Source organism: Lontra canadensis, unplaced genomic scaffold (assembly GCF_010015895.1).
Source record: "Lontra canadensis isolate GAN:19392208 unplaced genomic scaffold, GSC_riverotter_1.0 scaffold58, whole genome shotgun sequence".
NCBI classification, from domain to species: domain Eukaryota; kingdom Metazoa; phylum Chordata; class Mammalia; order Carnivora; family Mustelidae; genus Lontra; species Lontra canadensis.
The window spans coordinates 7,772,279-7,787,390 of NW_022631052.1; the positions used below are offsets into that span (position 1 = coordinate 7,772,279).

At 45.9% G+C, this 15,112-nt stretch overlaps 1 protein-coding gene across 4 annotated transcripts in view; it reads right to left on the reverse strand.

Moving 5' to 3' along the window:
* Nucleotides 1–15,112, reverse strand: part of CUX2 (cut like homeobox 2) — a 254,098-nt gene that overhangs the window by 94,923 nt on the left and 144,063 nt on the right. For 3 of the 4 annotated variants that reach the window (XM_032876294.1, XM_032876291.1, XM_032876293.1), the window contains exon 2: nt 1,894–2,004. The exons of the other annotated variant lie outside the window; for it this stretch is intronic. In XM_032876294.1, coding sequence (XP_032732185.1) covers nt 1,894–2,004 — 111 coding nt within the window. The remainder of the gene's footprint in view (nt 1–1,893; nt 2,005–15,112) is intronic. 4 annotated transcript variants of the gene reach the window in all.

Below are 15,112 nucleotides of genomic sequence, written 5' to 3' on the forward strand. Positions count from 1 at the left end.
ATAACGCCACACTCAAGGGAATCCAAATCTGAGGGCCTGGGGTGGGGGTGGGGGGTGGGTTGGCAGGACTTCGGGCCAATGCTGACCATTTCTAGAAGCCCCCTGTCCTGTATGCTTCACCCCTGGGAGGGAAGCTGAGCATAGGCGCCAGCAGGAGGTGAGTTGGGCACCAGCCAGATGATGTTCTTAAATAAAGCCTTGGCATGACTCTCCCAATCAGGAGAGACTAGTTCCAAAAAAGAGAATTTTCAGAGGCGCGACTATAATAGGAATGGAAACTTATTCCTCCTAATTACATAATTGCATAATTATGCAGTATTAAAATTATGTAAGCTGAACTCAGAGGCTTAAAACCTGGCCTGGATTTCCCTCATCACCTGGGGGCTCCCATGTGGTCTGGGGGAGGAGGATGAGATGGAGAATCTGTGCTGACCAGAGCGAGGGCAAGTAGGTCTGGGAAGATCTAGGGCTGCTTCATCTGCGTTTCCCACAGAATGGAGAGTCAGAGGCCAAGCTTCGGTCACCCTCTTTCTGGGCAGAAAATCAGCTTAAATACCAAATTGTTCTCTGTTCCAAGAAGGAAGCAAAGGGTGCTCACCATCACCTATGCCTTCTTAGCTCGGGGAGTCAAGCCCAGGACTTGAACTGGCCTTTTTGAAGGTGTGACATGGGAGACACTTTGACCTGAGACTCTTGCTCCTTCTCCAGGTGTACCCTCCCTCACCTCGCAAACCTAAGATTCCTTCCATACTTGCTCCATGGGTAAGTTTTGGCTATAGTCCGCTTCCCTCTCTTGCCTTGAAGAACCGAAGATACTCGTGACTTGTGAGGAGAATTTCACAGCTAGAAGACTTGACCCCTCTGTGCTCATGTAGCCCAATACCTGGGTTGGCCTGCCTCTTCTCCATCTTTCCATGGCCTCCTCCTCTATCAGGAAGAGGGCAGCAGGACCCCTGGGTGATTCTAATAGGCAGAGTGGAATCAACATCTGATACTTTCAGAATGCCAGATGCTGCCCCACCCTCCTCCAAGATCAGGGCCTCCCGAGTAGGTTAGGGCAGAGAGGTCGACTATTAACCTCTGCTGACCACAGAGAAGCAAAGTTGGTTTTGGGGACAGCCAGGGTCTCTGTTACCCAGTGGCTCTGATGTGTCACATCCTTGATAACATTACATGGAATCAGAAGGCTTTATTATTCCTCTTTGTGTTTATTTCATCCTTTTTTTTTTTTTTTTAAGATCTGAGTAGCAATAGGGGGCCTGATAGAGAAAGTAAAGAAATTAACACATTCGCTCCTGTAAAGAACAAAATCATGCCCATTCTAGTCTCTTCCGTTGGGAGGCCCTTATGTTATGGGGGTAAGGGGACAGGACTGATCTGTCTGGACCACCCTCATGGCAGCTGGGAAAGTCAGAGCTGGTGGCTGGAGCTGCAAAGCAAGAAGTGAAGGGGAAGAAGGAGGCCTCTTTATGGCAGCGGGAGGTGTTTTAGAGGAGACTGAGGGAAGGCCCAGAGAGGGTGGAGGAGCCTAGAGCTGTCCTTCCCCGACACCAATGGAAAAGGAAAATAAGATCACAAACCCTAGACAAACTGTCCTTGCTGTCAAGGCCAAGCATTTGACTAGAGATGAATATCGGGGGGCAGTGGATGTTTTAGGGAGCCGGCAGAAACAATAACTTCAAAGGAGAAGCGTCCTGCCCTCACTTTAGATAGCACCACTGAGCACCACTATACCAAGAAACACCCAAAGGTTGGGGGCTGTAATGTCTCTTTGTGGCTAATTAGCTTCTTTTCTTGTTAGTCACTTATGTCTACAGTTTCCAAAATACAGTTTGAACAGAGGAAAATCTGCATTCCTACTGAGTTAATTCTATAACAGCAAATATACTGTACCTCAGGTACATTTTTCTTAAATTCCCGGCGGAGTTCAATTAAATGTTTATGAGAATGTTCACTCTCCTCCTGCCGTGCAGACAGCTCGGAAGCGACGGAATTAAGCTCCTTCTGAAACAATATAAAAAAAAAAAAGGGGGGAGAGAGAGAGAGAGAGAGAGAAGAGAAAGATTTTTTCCCCTCCTTTTCCTTTTTCATCATCGTACAAAACAGCATTCTGAACAAGTTTTCTTAACTTACAAAGCTGAGAAAAGATAGGATATTGACTCCTGGCACAAATGAATAATTTACAAAATGGGATGCAACTGAAAAAAATCCAGGACAGCTTTTTTTGCTCATCGGAAGATCAATAATCTCCCATAAAGTTGGGTGGAGGTTTTTTTTTTTTTTTTACTCTCTCCCCCACCCCTCTGCCCCACCTCTTAAATTTCCAAAGGAGTGATGGCATAAGCTTGTCAGTAACTGTAGAAAACATCTCCAAACCGTGTCAAAATAGTAAAGTGCGGCATATTGTATGGGCATATTATAGTGTAAGAAAGTGCTGTCGACAGCTTTCATATATCAGAGGTGGGAACTGTTCCAACTATGACTTACTTACACTTAAGGGTTCATAAATACGCCTTTTAAGATATAGATGGCTTTTTAATTTCAGTAGATTTTGGAAAAATGAAGGTGCCAATAAGAAGCAAGCTGACCTTTTGTGTATCCTGCAGTAAATCATTTAAGGTTCACTTCAAGTATAAGAAATATTTCACTGAAGACTCTGGATTCAGAAGAAATGGATTGGAAGGTGCCTTGCCTGCTTATGTGCAATGAAGGCACCAGACCAGGTTTTTACAGGACGTACCATCGAGGGGAAAAAAAAAGAGTGAGGGATGGAAGGGGGGGCTGCTCCAGCTCACACACATCACAGACAGCGTCTGCTGGTTGTACATGTATATTTGATCACCCCTCTCTTGGCTTTCTTCGCTTTAATGGTGGCAGTCTCACAAGGGGAGTACAATTCACCATGAGTTGTCATGGGTTTCATTTGCATAATTCAAGAAATGCTCTGTTTATGTGGTCTGCTGCTTTCTTGCACCATCCCGAGATGGGCTTTTTTTCTGGACCATAACTCGAGGAGCATTTCTGTATATATCACCCGATTATATTTGCAGCAATCAAGCCCCATAATTTCCTAAATCCGGTGATGCAATAAATTTCTGCAATCAGATTTATTAAAAACACACACGCAGATGCAAGAGTGTATTTCTAGGGTGAACTCTTTAATCTAACATATGTATGATGAGGCCCGGCACCGTGTTGAAAGACCCCATTTGTCATCGCTAATACGCATTCGTCTTGCACACACAATGAAACACTTTTACCATTAGGTAATGAAATAAAAGTACTATTAACCCGCTGCAAATCCTTTTCCCTGTAAGAGACGAAATGCATGGTAATTGTCTTATATCATGTCTGAGTCGGTAAATCTGCTCTATAGCAGTTCACCGTAGCACCATAAACCTCATACCCATCAGAGGCAGGAGAGCCTATCCTAAGCCCAGTAGAAGTGTCTCTGCCTAGGGTGCCTTAGAGAGAAACTGGCAAGGGAACTTCTATTTCTGGAGAAATGTCTAACCTCTTGGAGAAGCACGGGACTAGAAGAGAGAAGGCCAAGTCATGAAAGTAGTGAAATAGAATGGGGCTTCCGTGGTGTGGTGCTCTCCAAGGTGCTGAAGTCAATTCTATGCCACAGCACTAGACACACTGACTTGAAGGTGCAGGAGCTGCCCGTACAGATGCTCCATGGAATTTTAAGCCGGGTAAAGAAGAAGGTATCATTAGAGAGGAGAGACAGAAACAGTTTCTGACAGTCCACCAGAGTGACAGAAGAAAAAAGGCCACTTTAGATTTATCATTCAAAAATAATCATAGTTTCCAATAAAGATACTACAATTGACCACAACCAAAATCTTGAGTGACTAGGAAGAAGTCTGCAGCAAAAGGACTGATCAAAGGTAGATAAAATTCAACCAGGTGGTGCAGCCAGGTGGACAGAACCTCACTTGGCAGGAGAGAAGGAACTGGAGTGTCATGATCAATGTGAGTTGTGATAAAATGCTCACAGGTTCCCTTAGTTTTTCTCATCTGTCTTGGAGACAAAGATGTGATTTTTACGTTGCTGCAGAACAAGCAGAACTGGGACTTGGGTGGACATGATGTGGTTTTGGATTATCAAGTTTATGACACTATGTTCTAATCTCTCGGACACTGTCCTTCCCCACACCACAGCCAACGATATATCTGGTTGGTGTTGGACTTGGACTCCTCAGTTAAAACAGCAAACCCAGTCCCTGAGAGGAAATTTCACAGCAGGATAAGTCCAATGACTTGAAGTGTTGTACCAGACAATTATGCTGTGTGACTGAATCCCTTCACCAGAACCTCCCAGGGTGCTGGTGGGTATAAATCTGTCTGCTGCATCCACGCTGAAGCCACAGCAGAGGCAACACCAGGCTGGGGAATGTTGGCAGACCCCCAGCCCCAAGCCTACTTAAGCCCAGCTCATGGTGTCTTTCCTGTTGAGCCAGAGAAGAGCAAACAATGTCTGTGTTCTTCTCAACTTTGCCTACTTCTAATGCTCATCCTTCAACACTAAATTCTTGTCACATTTCTATGGTCAGCTCACTAAAGACAATATCATCAATAACAGTAATAGTAAATAATAATCATAATTATCATTCATTGGGTGCTTATATGTATCGGGTACCATGCTAAGCTCCTTACATACCTCACCTCATGTAATAAGCACAGCAACATGTCTGTTTGGGATTCACGAAGCAACTAAGAAATAAGTTACAGTCAATTCTAATAATACTGGTGTGGATTATCCCGTTGGTGGATAATAAAGGCAAAATTATAATGCCTGGCTCTTAGTAGGACTTCTGTTCCACTTTTCCACTAGTCGGGGGATACTCAGGGAGCTTGTTTTAAATGCTATAATTGTATAAACCATCAAGCACAGGACCAAGTGTTCAATAAATGTTGGCTGATATTATTCTGTTATTTGGATAAACTGAGAGTTCAGAAAACATCTCAGGTCTCATCACTAGATCAGTGATTCTAAGAGTTCTGGGTTTCACAGGTCCATAAAAATATCACCAAAGAAAGAAAAAGGAAGATCAACAGAGTATAGCCAAGTTTTACTGCATCAAAGAAAAACATTAAAAACCACTCCCACTCATCCTAAAAGATAGGGCATTTGAACACTAACAAAGCAAAGGGCCAACAACAGAATCAATGAGAGTCTTTTAAAATAAATATGCCTGGGGTGCCTGGGTGGCTCAGTCAGTTGGGTGTCTGACTTGATCTCAGCTCAGGTCTTGATCTCAGGGTTGTGGAACTGAACGCTGGGTGAGGAGCCTACTTAAGAAAATAAAATATAGGGTGCCTGGGTGGCTTAATTTTTAAGCATTTGCCTTTGGCTCAGGTCATTTCCCCAGGGTCCTGGGATCGAGCCCCGTATCGGGCTCCCTGCTCACTGGGAGGCCTGCTTCTCCCTCTCCCACTCCCCCTGCTTGTGTTCCCTTTCTCACTGTCTCTCTGTCAAATTAATAAATACAATCTTAAAAAAATAAATAAAAACACTTAAAATGAAAAAGCTCCCAGCACTGTGTTTATTTTGAAGGAATGGAAAAAACTCTCATAAACATAAGCCAGTACCGGTTTGAAGCTGAGTTTTAGAAGCAGAGTTTTAGAAATGAATGTCTGAGCCACTACACACATACATGACTAGCAAGGCCCTCCTTTGATGATCAAGCAGAACTCCATTCCTCTCCCACCCTGGCCCTCAGCCCCCAGCCCTAGGGGACCCATGATTAACACAGCCCCAGACTTTGGACCAGGCCCAGGCCGGGAGGAGACTCATCTGATTAACCTGCCATCAGCAGCAGACAGACAGCCCGGAGCCCAGCGCAGACCATTCAAATAATGATCATCATAAACAGCCCATTTGCAACTAAAAAGAAATAATTTTAATGAGCTTGAAGCAGATGATGGATGCAGCTGAGGCTCGGGCCAATGCACAGAGAAAAAGGAAGCTGGGATTGAGCTGCACCCAGGACCAGGAGCAGCAGGAAGAAGCTGGGGTGGGATGGAAGGGCTCTTCTGTGGGAAGATGGGCTCTACAGTCCTGCTGCTTCCCCACCGTAAGTGCCACTGCCCAGCAAGTGCCCCGAGCTCTGAGAGGATCTGCCATCAGTGTACTGGGCAACCTTGAGACTTAGACCTCCAAAGCATTCAGAGTCTCAGAACGTATGAACCAGAAGGAAACTTGGGTCGCCCAGTCCATCATTGTTCAAACTTCAACCCCACACACCCCTCTAGCATGCATTTTGCCATATTAATATACCACATGAATTATTATTTAATATTTATCTTCAAATTGACTCCTATTTCTTTCTTTTTAAGACATGTATAGCTTTAAGCTTAATTTTTTTTTTTTTTAAGATTTTATTTATTTATTTGACAGAGAGAGATCACAAGCAGGCAGAGAGGCAGGCAGAGAGAGAGGAGGAAGCAGGCTCCCCGCCGAGCAGAGAGCCCGATGCGGGGCTCGATCCCAGGACTCTGAGATCATGACCTGAGCCGAAGGCAGCGGCTTAACCCACTGAGCCACCCAGGCGCCCCTAAGCTTAATTTTAAGACTGAATTTTTATACCCTTGCAACCATTGCCCAGATCAAGATATAGAATGTTCGTGTTCCCAGCATCTTAGAGGCTCCCTTGTGCCTCCTTGTGAATACATCCTAAAGGTAGCCATTATTCTGACCCTAGCATCATAGATTAAGTTTGCCTGTTCTTGACCTTCATAATAAACCTCCCCTCTTCTTTTTGACCTAAGTAAGTACATTTGAAAAGGACACCTTTTATTTTTTAATCACTAGAGAATCCCAGGTCTTAAACAGATGGCAGCCATTGAAATAAACTACCAATAAAACAAAGCACTGCTATGTGTCTTTGTTATAAAAGGAGGTTAGTTACCAAATGCTAGAGAGATGTTAAAGGTAGTGTAGCACCAGATAGACTTCCTTCTTGTTAGAAGGAATGGAAGAGCACTGAGAAGGAATACATATTCCTGCTGGCATGAGTAGATCCCTCTAAAGCCTGGTCTACTGACTGCTTACAATCATCTCATGTCCAGCCGTCAGTGTATGTCCTACACTTCAAAATTACCTGAATCTGATTCTGCCATTTTAAAGATGAGGAAACTGAGAACACAGACAGCCTAGACTACCTGCTCAAGTCACACAGCTGTTTAACAGATTGGATTTGCTCAGGGAAAAGGGTGGGTCTTAGGTGGGGAAGGAATAATGTGAGTTATCTCCAGGGAGGCAGGTGGAACATTCTGAGCTAAACTGTGCCTCCCAAGCAGGAGGGAAGGGGAATCTTACAAGAGTTGCTTTTGAAATTCAACACGTGATCCTAAAGTGTCAACTACATACAAAACTTCGGGCTAGATGCTATGTTCTCACAGGAGAAACACATTAAGACACAACCCAAGTTATGTATATGTATGTCAGTCCCCCCGTCATATGTCCTGGGGGGACAAGCACATACAATGTGTCAGCTTCAAAGACAATCAGCTCCAAAGACAACCGCACTTTTGGGGGATTCAGACATGTCCCCCCAAAACCAACTCTAAGAAGACACTTTCTAAAAAGAATGCAGTTATTGTTGGGGATCGGGCTTAAGGAAGTGAGGACCTCAGGTGTCACTGGGTCCCTGTCAGCTCCTCCCATCTTCCCCTCTCCTCCTCTCCTTCCCAGCCAGACTGAATTCTTTGCAGGAATCCAAATGCAGCAGGGTCTCCCGACTGTATGGCTCCACAGACTTCATTCCCTCAGCCTGGATGATTTCATTCTTTCTTTGTGAGTGATCTTATTCATCCTTTTGTCTCAACTTAAATGTCCCCTCTTCCAGGAAGGCTGCATAAACTCTCCCTTCCAAGTCCAGGCATCTCTTTTGTGTTCCTGCTAGTCCTTTCAAATATTTATTTGCCCGATTTGGAAATATATGATAAAACATCAGATTTTATTTTTTAAAGCCCTAAAACCTTGTCTTCAAATGAAATCTTACACAGAAAGAAGTTCCCTATAGAAAATAAAAGCTCATAGCTAACATTTCTGAGTTACTATTAGTATATTTATGCTAATATTTATGGAGTGTACTAAGTACTGTATGTCTATTACCTCCTATAAGGATATGTGGCCAGAGTGATGGTTGAGATTCTAGGTCAGGCCTGGAAAACCAGGATGAGCAGTCACCAACTTCCCCAAACACACACATGGAATTCTGCTTTCTCTTTACTGTAGGGAGATCCAGCCAGAGATGATGGACCCTCCTCCATCCATTCACCTGTCCATCCACCCATCCATGGTCTCCAGTGTGCTAGGCATTAGATAAGGGGGAGGGCCATAATGAATCAGATACAGCCTGTATTCTCTAAGAGCTCAGAAACCAAGGTAGACAAGGTAGGGCATAAAATAATTCTGGTAGAAGGGGACAAAGGCCAACATGTGAAGACATGATCTCCAGAGCATGCTTGGAAGAATGAAACCCTAATATATCTTCTGTCTTGCCTCTGAGGGGTTATGGAAACTGATGGGGCAAGGGAGAGGTAGAGTTTTACCTACCCCTTCTAATGAATCACTATGTGGTGCCCAACTTGGGCAAGGGCTGCCAGTGCCCAGTAAGCTGTTACCTAGGATGGAAGTCCTTTATCCCACACCCGTCCAATCACCCATCCACTTATCCACTCATCCATCCATAATCCATCTAATTAATCATCCATCCATCCACCCACCCCCATCCAATCATCCCTCCAACTAATTACTGAGCCACAATTCTGTGCCAGGTACAGGTATCCAGAAGCCAGCCAACATGGTCCCTGTCCTTGAAAAGTTCACAGTGCAGTGGAGAAGACAGGTCGATTCCAACACTGTGTGCCTAAATACAGTATAAAAGTGTGAAGGAAGTATAACGGGAAAAGACAGCAAGGTGACTTACTGTGACCGGGGGGAAAGGGTGACCAAGATGGGAGTATTTGACCTGGGTCCACAAGGATGTGTGCGTCAGACAGAAGGTAGGCATCTCAGGCAGAGGGAATGGGATTATTGCAATAACCCTTAACTGGTCTCCCTGTTCCTGTATTTGGTTTTATTCTCCTTAACATGTATCACTATCAAACACACTGTGTATTTCACTTATCTTATTTGAGACAACGAAAACTCCACAAGAACAAGACAGATTTTGGTCTTTTTACCTTACTATATACTCACTGCCTAGAACAGTTGCCGATACATAGTATGCACTCTAGAAATGATTGTTGGTCCAATGAATGAATGAATGAATGAATGCATGAATGCTATGTGTCAGAAACTCTGAAAGAGCCTTGTCTGTCTGGGAAACAATGATATAATTTAGAGCCCACAGACCTGTATCCAAATTTTGGCTTTGACACTTCTCTAGCAGTGTGACCTTGGACAAATGACTCAACCTTAGTTTCTGTGTCTGTAAAATGGAGGTAAAAATTTGTGCCCATAGATTTATTATAAAGATCCCTTGAGAACCAGATTGCAAGTAGGTAAAGTGATGGGCATAATGTCTAGGATCTTCAGTGTTGACACTCTCCAATGGAATTTCAGTCCCTTAGGGTGGGGACTGTACCTCTCTCATTCACAGTTGTAGCAAGGGGTTCTAGCTCAGTGCTAAGTGCATAGTAGGCACTCAAATAATTCATTTGTGAATGAATGACTCTTAGCAGATATAAGCATGAGAAGTCCTTTGTGGCAGAAGCAAGGTGAGACCCTCTCTGTGCATACCAAATGTCTCATTCTGCATCTTTGGTCCATAGAGCCGTTCAGGGCTTGACCATCAGAGTCTCAGCCGAACACTGAGTAGAAGGGTTTCAGGGAATGCTGTGGAGCATGGTGAGAGTGACGCCTGCAGAAGTGCCTCCAAGGCCAGCGCCGGGAGGAGGCTGCAGAATGACCCGGGTTGGAGGGCACATGCTGGCCTGCCATGAACAAGGAGACAAGACGGATGGCTCCGCAGCCTGCCGAGATGGATAACTGAGCCGCAGCTGAGAGACAGCCCAGTTACCAGAGCCATCCATCACTCCCTGCACCGTATGTAAATTTCAGATGCCAAGATGTATCGGGCCAATTATCCGAGGCTGGGGCAAGGGGTGGTGCCTAAGAGAAGCAGTTCCCTGCCAAGCTAGCTTTACTGCATTCCATCAGCTGGGCTAGGGGTGACAGACAGTTCACATTCGGGTCAAAGAGCCCATTAAGGGGAATGTGGCCAAACCTCGAGGCCTGGGTGTGTGGGTGAGACTGCCAACACTTCTTAGCAAACTCCCAGTGCAGTGATAACAATAATACAATAACTGCCCCATAGAGGGCTTACTATAGAGATACTAGGTCCATGCTAACTGGCACACGGAAGTTCATTTAATTCTCCCAACAGTGCTTGGCACACAGTGGATTCTCTAGAAACATCTGTTGGGGGAGCAAACGAATGGTCTGTGATGCAGGTGCCATTTTACACAGAGTACCTGCAGAGAGACAAAGCCGCTCATCCAAGGTCACAATGGCTGGGAAGTGGCATCATGGGGACTTGAACCTGTGACTTTCTGGATTCTTTCCTCCAGATACTGACGGGGTAAACTTGCCCTGAACTGTCTGTCTTTCACAAGCACCCACGAAGCCTGAAGACCAGGAGCATGGCTGGGCCTCTGTTCCTTTGTTTGTCCATCCGTCCATCCATCCATTTATACTCATTTACTCACCTTTTAAGCACCTACAATGTTGCCTGGAACAAGCCAGACCCAGGTCCTGCCCTCATGGGGTGATGGGTCACAAAGAGAACATAGAGAATTATAACTATAGTCCATCAAGTCCTCCTAGCAGCCCTCATGGGTCTGGCTTCCAGAAAATCCGGGTAGCAATTTGCTTCTCATTGGAGGCAGCCCCAAAAACTGACATTTGGCAGACAGAGTAGGTTTAAATTCAGACATTCTTGCTTACTGGCCCTGTGAGCTCAGGCAGACCCCTGGCCTCTCTGCCTCTACGGTTCACCACTGTTAAATGGACTCATGGCATCCAATCCCTCATGGTGGCACAGGCAGGATGAGAGACTTGTGGCTGGCAGGGGGTCCAGGCTGCAGAAAGTGCCTGAAAGGGCTGGGTGCTCAGGGGCCTCACGTGTTGCTCGGGTTGGAGCCAATGCCAACCCTAAGGCCCCAAGAGAGTGGCAACTTTCTATGCCCTGGTATCAGGACACTGTTTTCATTAGCAAATCCTACCAGAGTCTGATCTAACCATATCTCACCCTGTCTACCTGACTGCCCTAGGCCAGGACAGTCATCACTTGCCTGGGTAACCCAGGAGCCTCCATGCTGGGCTCCCTGCTGCCGCCAGTACCTTCCCCATCCAGTAGCCACAATGATGCTGTTAAACCCAAGTCACATTCTGTCCCTCCTCTGCTCAAAACTCTTCCATGGCTTGCACCGACTGGGAGCCAAAACCAAAGTACTCACCAAAACATCACGGCTCCATGTGATTCATCTCTAGCCCCACTTCCTGCTACTTCTGCTTTGCTCACACTCCTCCAGCCACATGGGGTCCTTGCTGGCGCTTGAACTCATCAAGCACATTCCCACAGGGTCTTTTGCACTGACTGTTCCTTCTGCCCCAAATGCTGTTTTTTCAGAATTCCGCACAGATCTTTCCTTGCCTCCTCTGGTCTGGGCTCTTACATCACCTTCTCACAGAGGCCTGTCTCACCATCCTATTCAAAATAGCAAGCACCTCCTTTCTACTTGACCTTTCTCTCGCTCTGCTTACTTTTCTTCGTGCCACTTGCTACAGACACATGTATTTAGTTACTTCTATTGTTTGTTGACTGTTTATTTCCACTGCCTACGCCCCTCCAATGTGAGCTCCAGAAGGACAAGAACTTGATCTGTTTGGATCACTGAGGTATCCCCAATGCTCGGCTCATATTTGGTGCTCAATACTTATTGAATAAATGAATGTATAAATAAATGAATGAAAACAGGCTGGCCAACCCTGGGCCTCAACTCCCTTCCCCCTGTAGTTGCCCCCCACTCAGTGCCTTGCCCCACCTTCAGGTCCCTACCACATCCCTAAACATTAGGTAGGAAAGCACGCTGGCTCTTGCAGCAGGCAGGACCTGGAGGTGGCTGTCCTTAAGAGAGGATGCCAATCAAACACCTAATTATCTCGCCACGAGCTGGGAGCCACATCCGATCACTTCCTCCTGCCCTTGATTGCTGCTTTATATTCTGGAGTTCTCAGAATATAAAACCTCACAGTGCCAGGAAAATAAAGTAGTCCTCACTCTGGCGGGTGTCAGGTGAGGAGTCAGGGACCCCTGGTGCCCCTCTCTTAGGGCTAATACAGCTGGTCCAGCTGGGCGAGTTGGTTGGGCAGCTGTTCCGTTAAGGAGGGGGAATCACATCAAATAATCATTCATTCATTCATGCATTCATTTACTCAAACACTTATTGAGCTCCTACTATGTGCCGTGCACTTGCTGGGGCCACAGTGGTGGTGACTCATCACATCACAGGAACTAAGTGCTTACATACGGTGTCACTTTTCTTGTTTTGGTTCATCTGGTCTCCTGCAGCTGGGGAAAAGTAGTTTTTTTTTTTTTTTTAAAGATTTTATTTATTTATTTGACAGAGAGAGATCACAAGTAGGCAGAGAAGCAGGCAGAGAGAGATAGAGAGGGAAGTCCCGCCGAGCAGAGAGCCTGATGCGGGACTCGATCCCAGGACTCTGAGATCGTGACCTGAGCTGAAGGCAGCGGCTTAACTCATTGAGCCACCCAGGCACCCTGGGAAAAGTAGTCTTAAAGAGATGATGTCACTCCTCACAGTTAGGCAAAAACAGTGCTGGGCCTCGAACCTGAAACGGTCTTCTCCAAACCAGGGCTCTGAAGTTTGTGCTGTTTTCAACGTCTTATCTCAAATTCAAATTTCTGGGCAGCCTCTTTCGAAGTAGGGGTGTACTGGTTGTAAGAAGGTCTATGGGAACCTCAGAAAGCTCTGGAAAAAATTCACTGATGTACAGGGCGAAGATGATGACAGGTATACAATCCAGGTAGAGAAGAAAGCATTTATGGAGAGCCTACTGTGTGCTGGGTGGGGTTTTTGGAGCCTGGAGTAGCTCAGTGGCAGAAGACGACAGGCACACAAGAACACAGGCGTCCTAAAGGACGCGTGCAGGGAGAAAGCCGTGGCTAACAGCTACATGGGTACTGGCATCTGGGGGAAGGCACCTGAGGAGGAAGATGCATGGGCCAGTGTGTGGAGGGTGGAAAACCCAGGCTGTGCTGGGGAGTGGCTGACACCTTGGAAGCATGTTAGAGACTCATGGGGATTAGGGTTTGAAAGCCATGAGATTAAGGCGAAAGCAAGGGGGAGCCAGAGAAAACTGCTCAAGCAGAGAAGGGCACTTGCTTCAGGCAACTCTGGAAGCCACACTGGAAGGGGAAAGAGCCTGGAGGCCGGGAGAGTAGCCACACCAACTCCTGCCACCTGCCAGGTAGGTGAGGGTGAGTGGGGGCAACGGTAGGAGAAAGAGGGGATGAGTCGTCAGGACTTACTGGAATGGAACTGATGCCACTTAGCAATGGCGAGGTTGAAGGGAAGACAGAGGGAGAGGGCCCTCAAATAGGGGCAGCGAGTCACACCAGGGATACTCAGGCCCTACACTGGCTTGTCCCTTAATTTGCTATTGACTTGGGCAAGTGCCAGACCTCCCACTGCCCCACTGTTTTGTTGGTTAAATAAAGGCAACATATCTCGAGGGCATACTGGGAGGATCTGAAGAAATTTATAGATGCAATTTCTTCCTAAACAAATGGGAGGAATTAGTGTTAATAAGTGTCTGATGGAGTCTAGTTTTGAAAGTGTGAAGATGGAAACATTTTCAAAGAAAAATATTTTGTAGGGGTGTTAAGGGGGAAGAGGGAGCCAGAGTTCAAAGTAAATGCTGTCCCCTTCCATTCTGCGGGTGTAACTGATTCCCAGGGACATCCTTGAAGGCCTGCCCTAATTTGGTTACATTCCATATCCCGTGGCTATTCTTTTTATGATTGCAAAATATTTATTTACTTGAGATGCCACCTTCAGGAAGGTGGTCCTGATTGAAGCGGGGGCTGCCTAGGCAGGGTCACCTGATGGTCCCTGCACCCTTCTGCTATTCAGATGACCCCACAACTAAATCTCCTGTCTGAGACTTCCCTGACACCTCAATAAACAATCTAATTGGCTATTTCCTGTTCAGGGTTCCAGTCTTATGTCAACACCAAGCCCTACTGGGTACTAATATACAATTCTTCCACTTCCAAAATGGAAAGAACAAAAGGGTTTGGAAGAGAAAAAAAAAAAAACACAATTTTTTTTTTGGGAATCAACATCTCTTTTTACCTACCTATATTTTATGAAAATGTTTATGAACAACATTAGTGTGAAATTCCCATCAAGCTGACTTTAATTACCTGAAACTGACCGGGGGCCCTCGACTGCCTTCCTTGTGCTCTAAGTAAAGTGATGGACAGGGATGCCCACACGAGGCAGGCACTGATCTGATGGGGAACGTTCCAAGATGAAACTCAGACCCTCACTGCAAGATGGGGTGTTTTGCTCTCTCCCTAAACCACAAAAGCCATTTTCCAAAATGATGCTGCTGTTAAGGCCCTTCTCTCCAATGTTCCCTCCCCATACCAGAGAAGACTTTTATCTCTATACTTTGAGGCATAACAGAATATCTCTCTACCAGAAGACACACAGTCTGTACAGAATTGGATTTTTACTGTATTCATTGACAAAGAGGAAACTCAAGAATGACAGAATGGCCTGACTTAGACTAGGGACTGTGGACATCCGTTCCCTTCTTCCTGCTCATCTTGTCTGTTTTCTTTTTCTAGAGCTTAGAGAGGTCCAGCACACAGGACACACATTTTCTGAGAACTGGGCCTAGATGAAGACTTAGACGTAGGCTGGGTTTGAATTCCTGATTCTGCTGTCTCTAGCTGGGAAAGCCTAATAATGCCTGAGCCTCAACCTCCTGATCTGTAAAATGCGGATGCTGCTGCTTTGTGAGCAACATTTGAGCTGGAGGGATGGGGGATGGACATCAAGG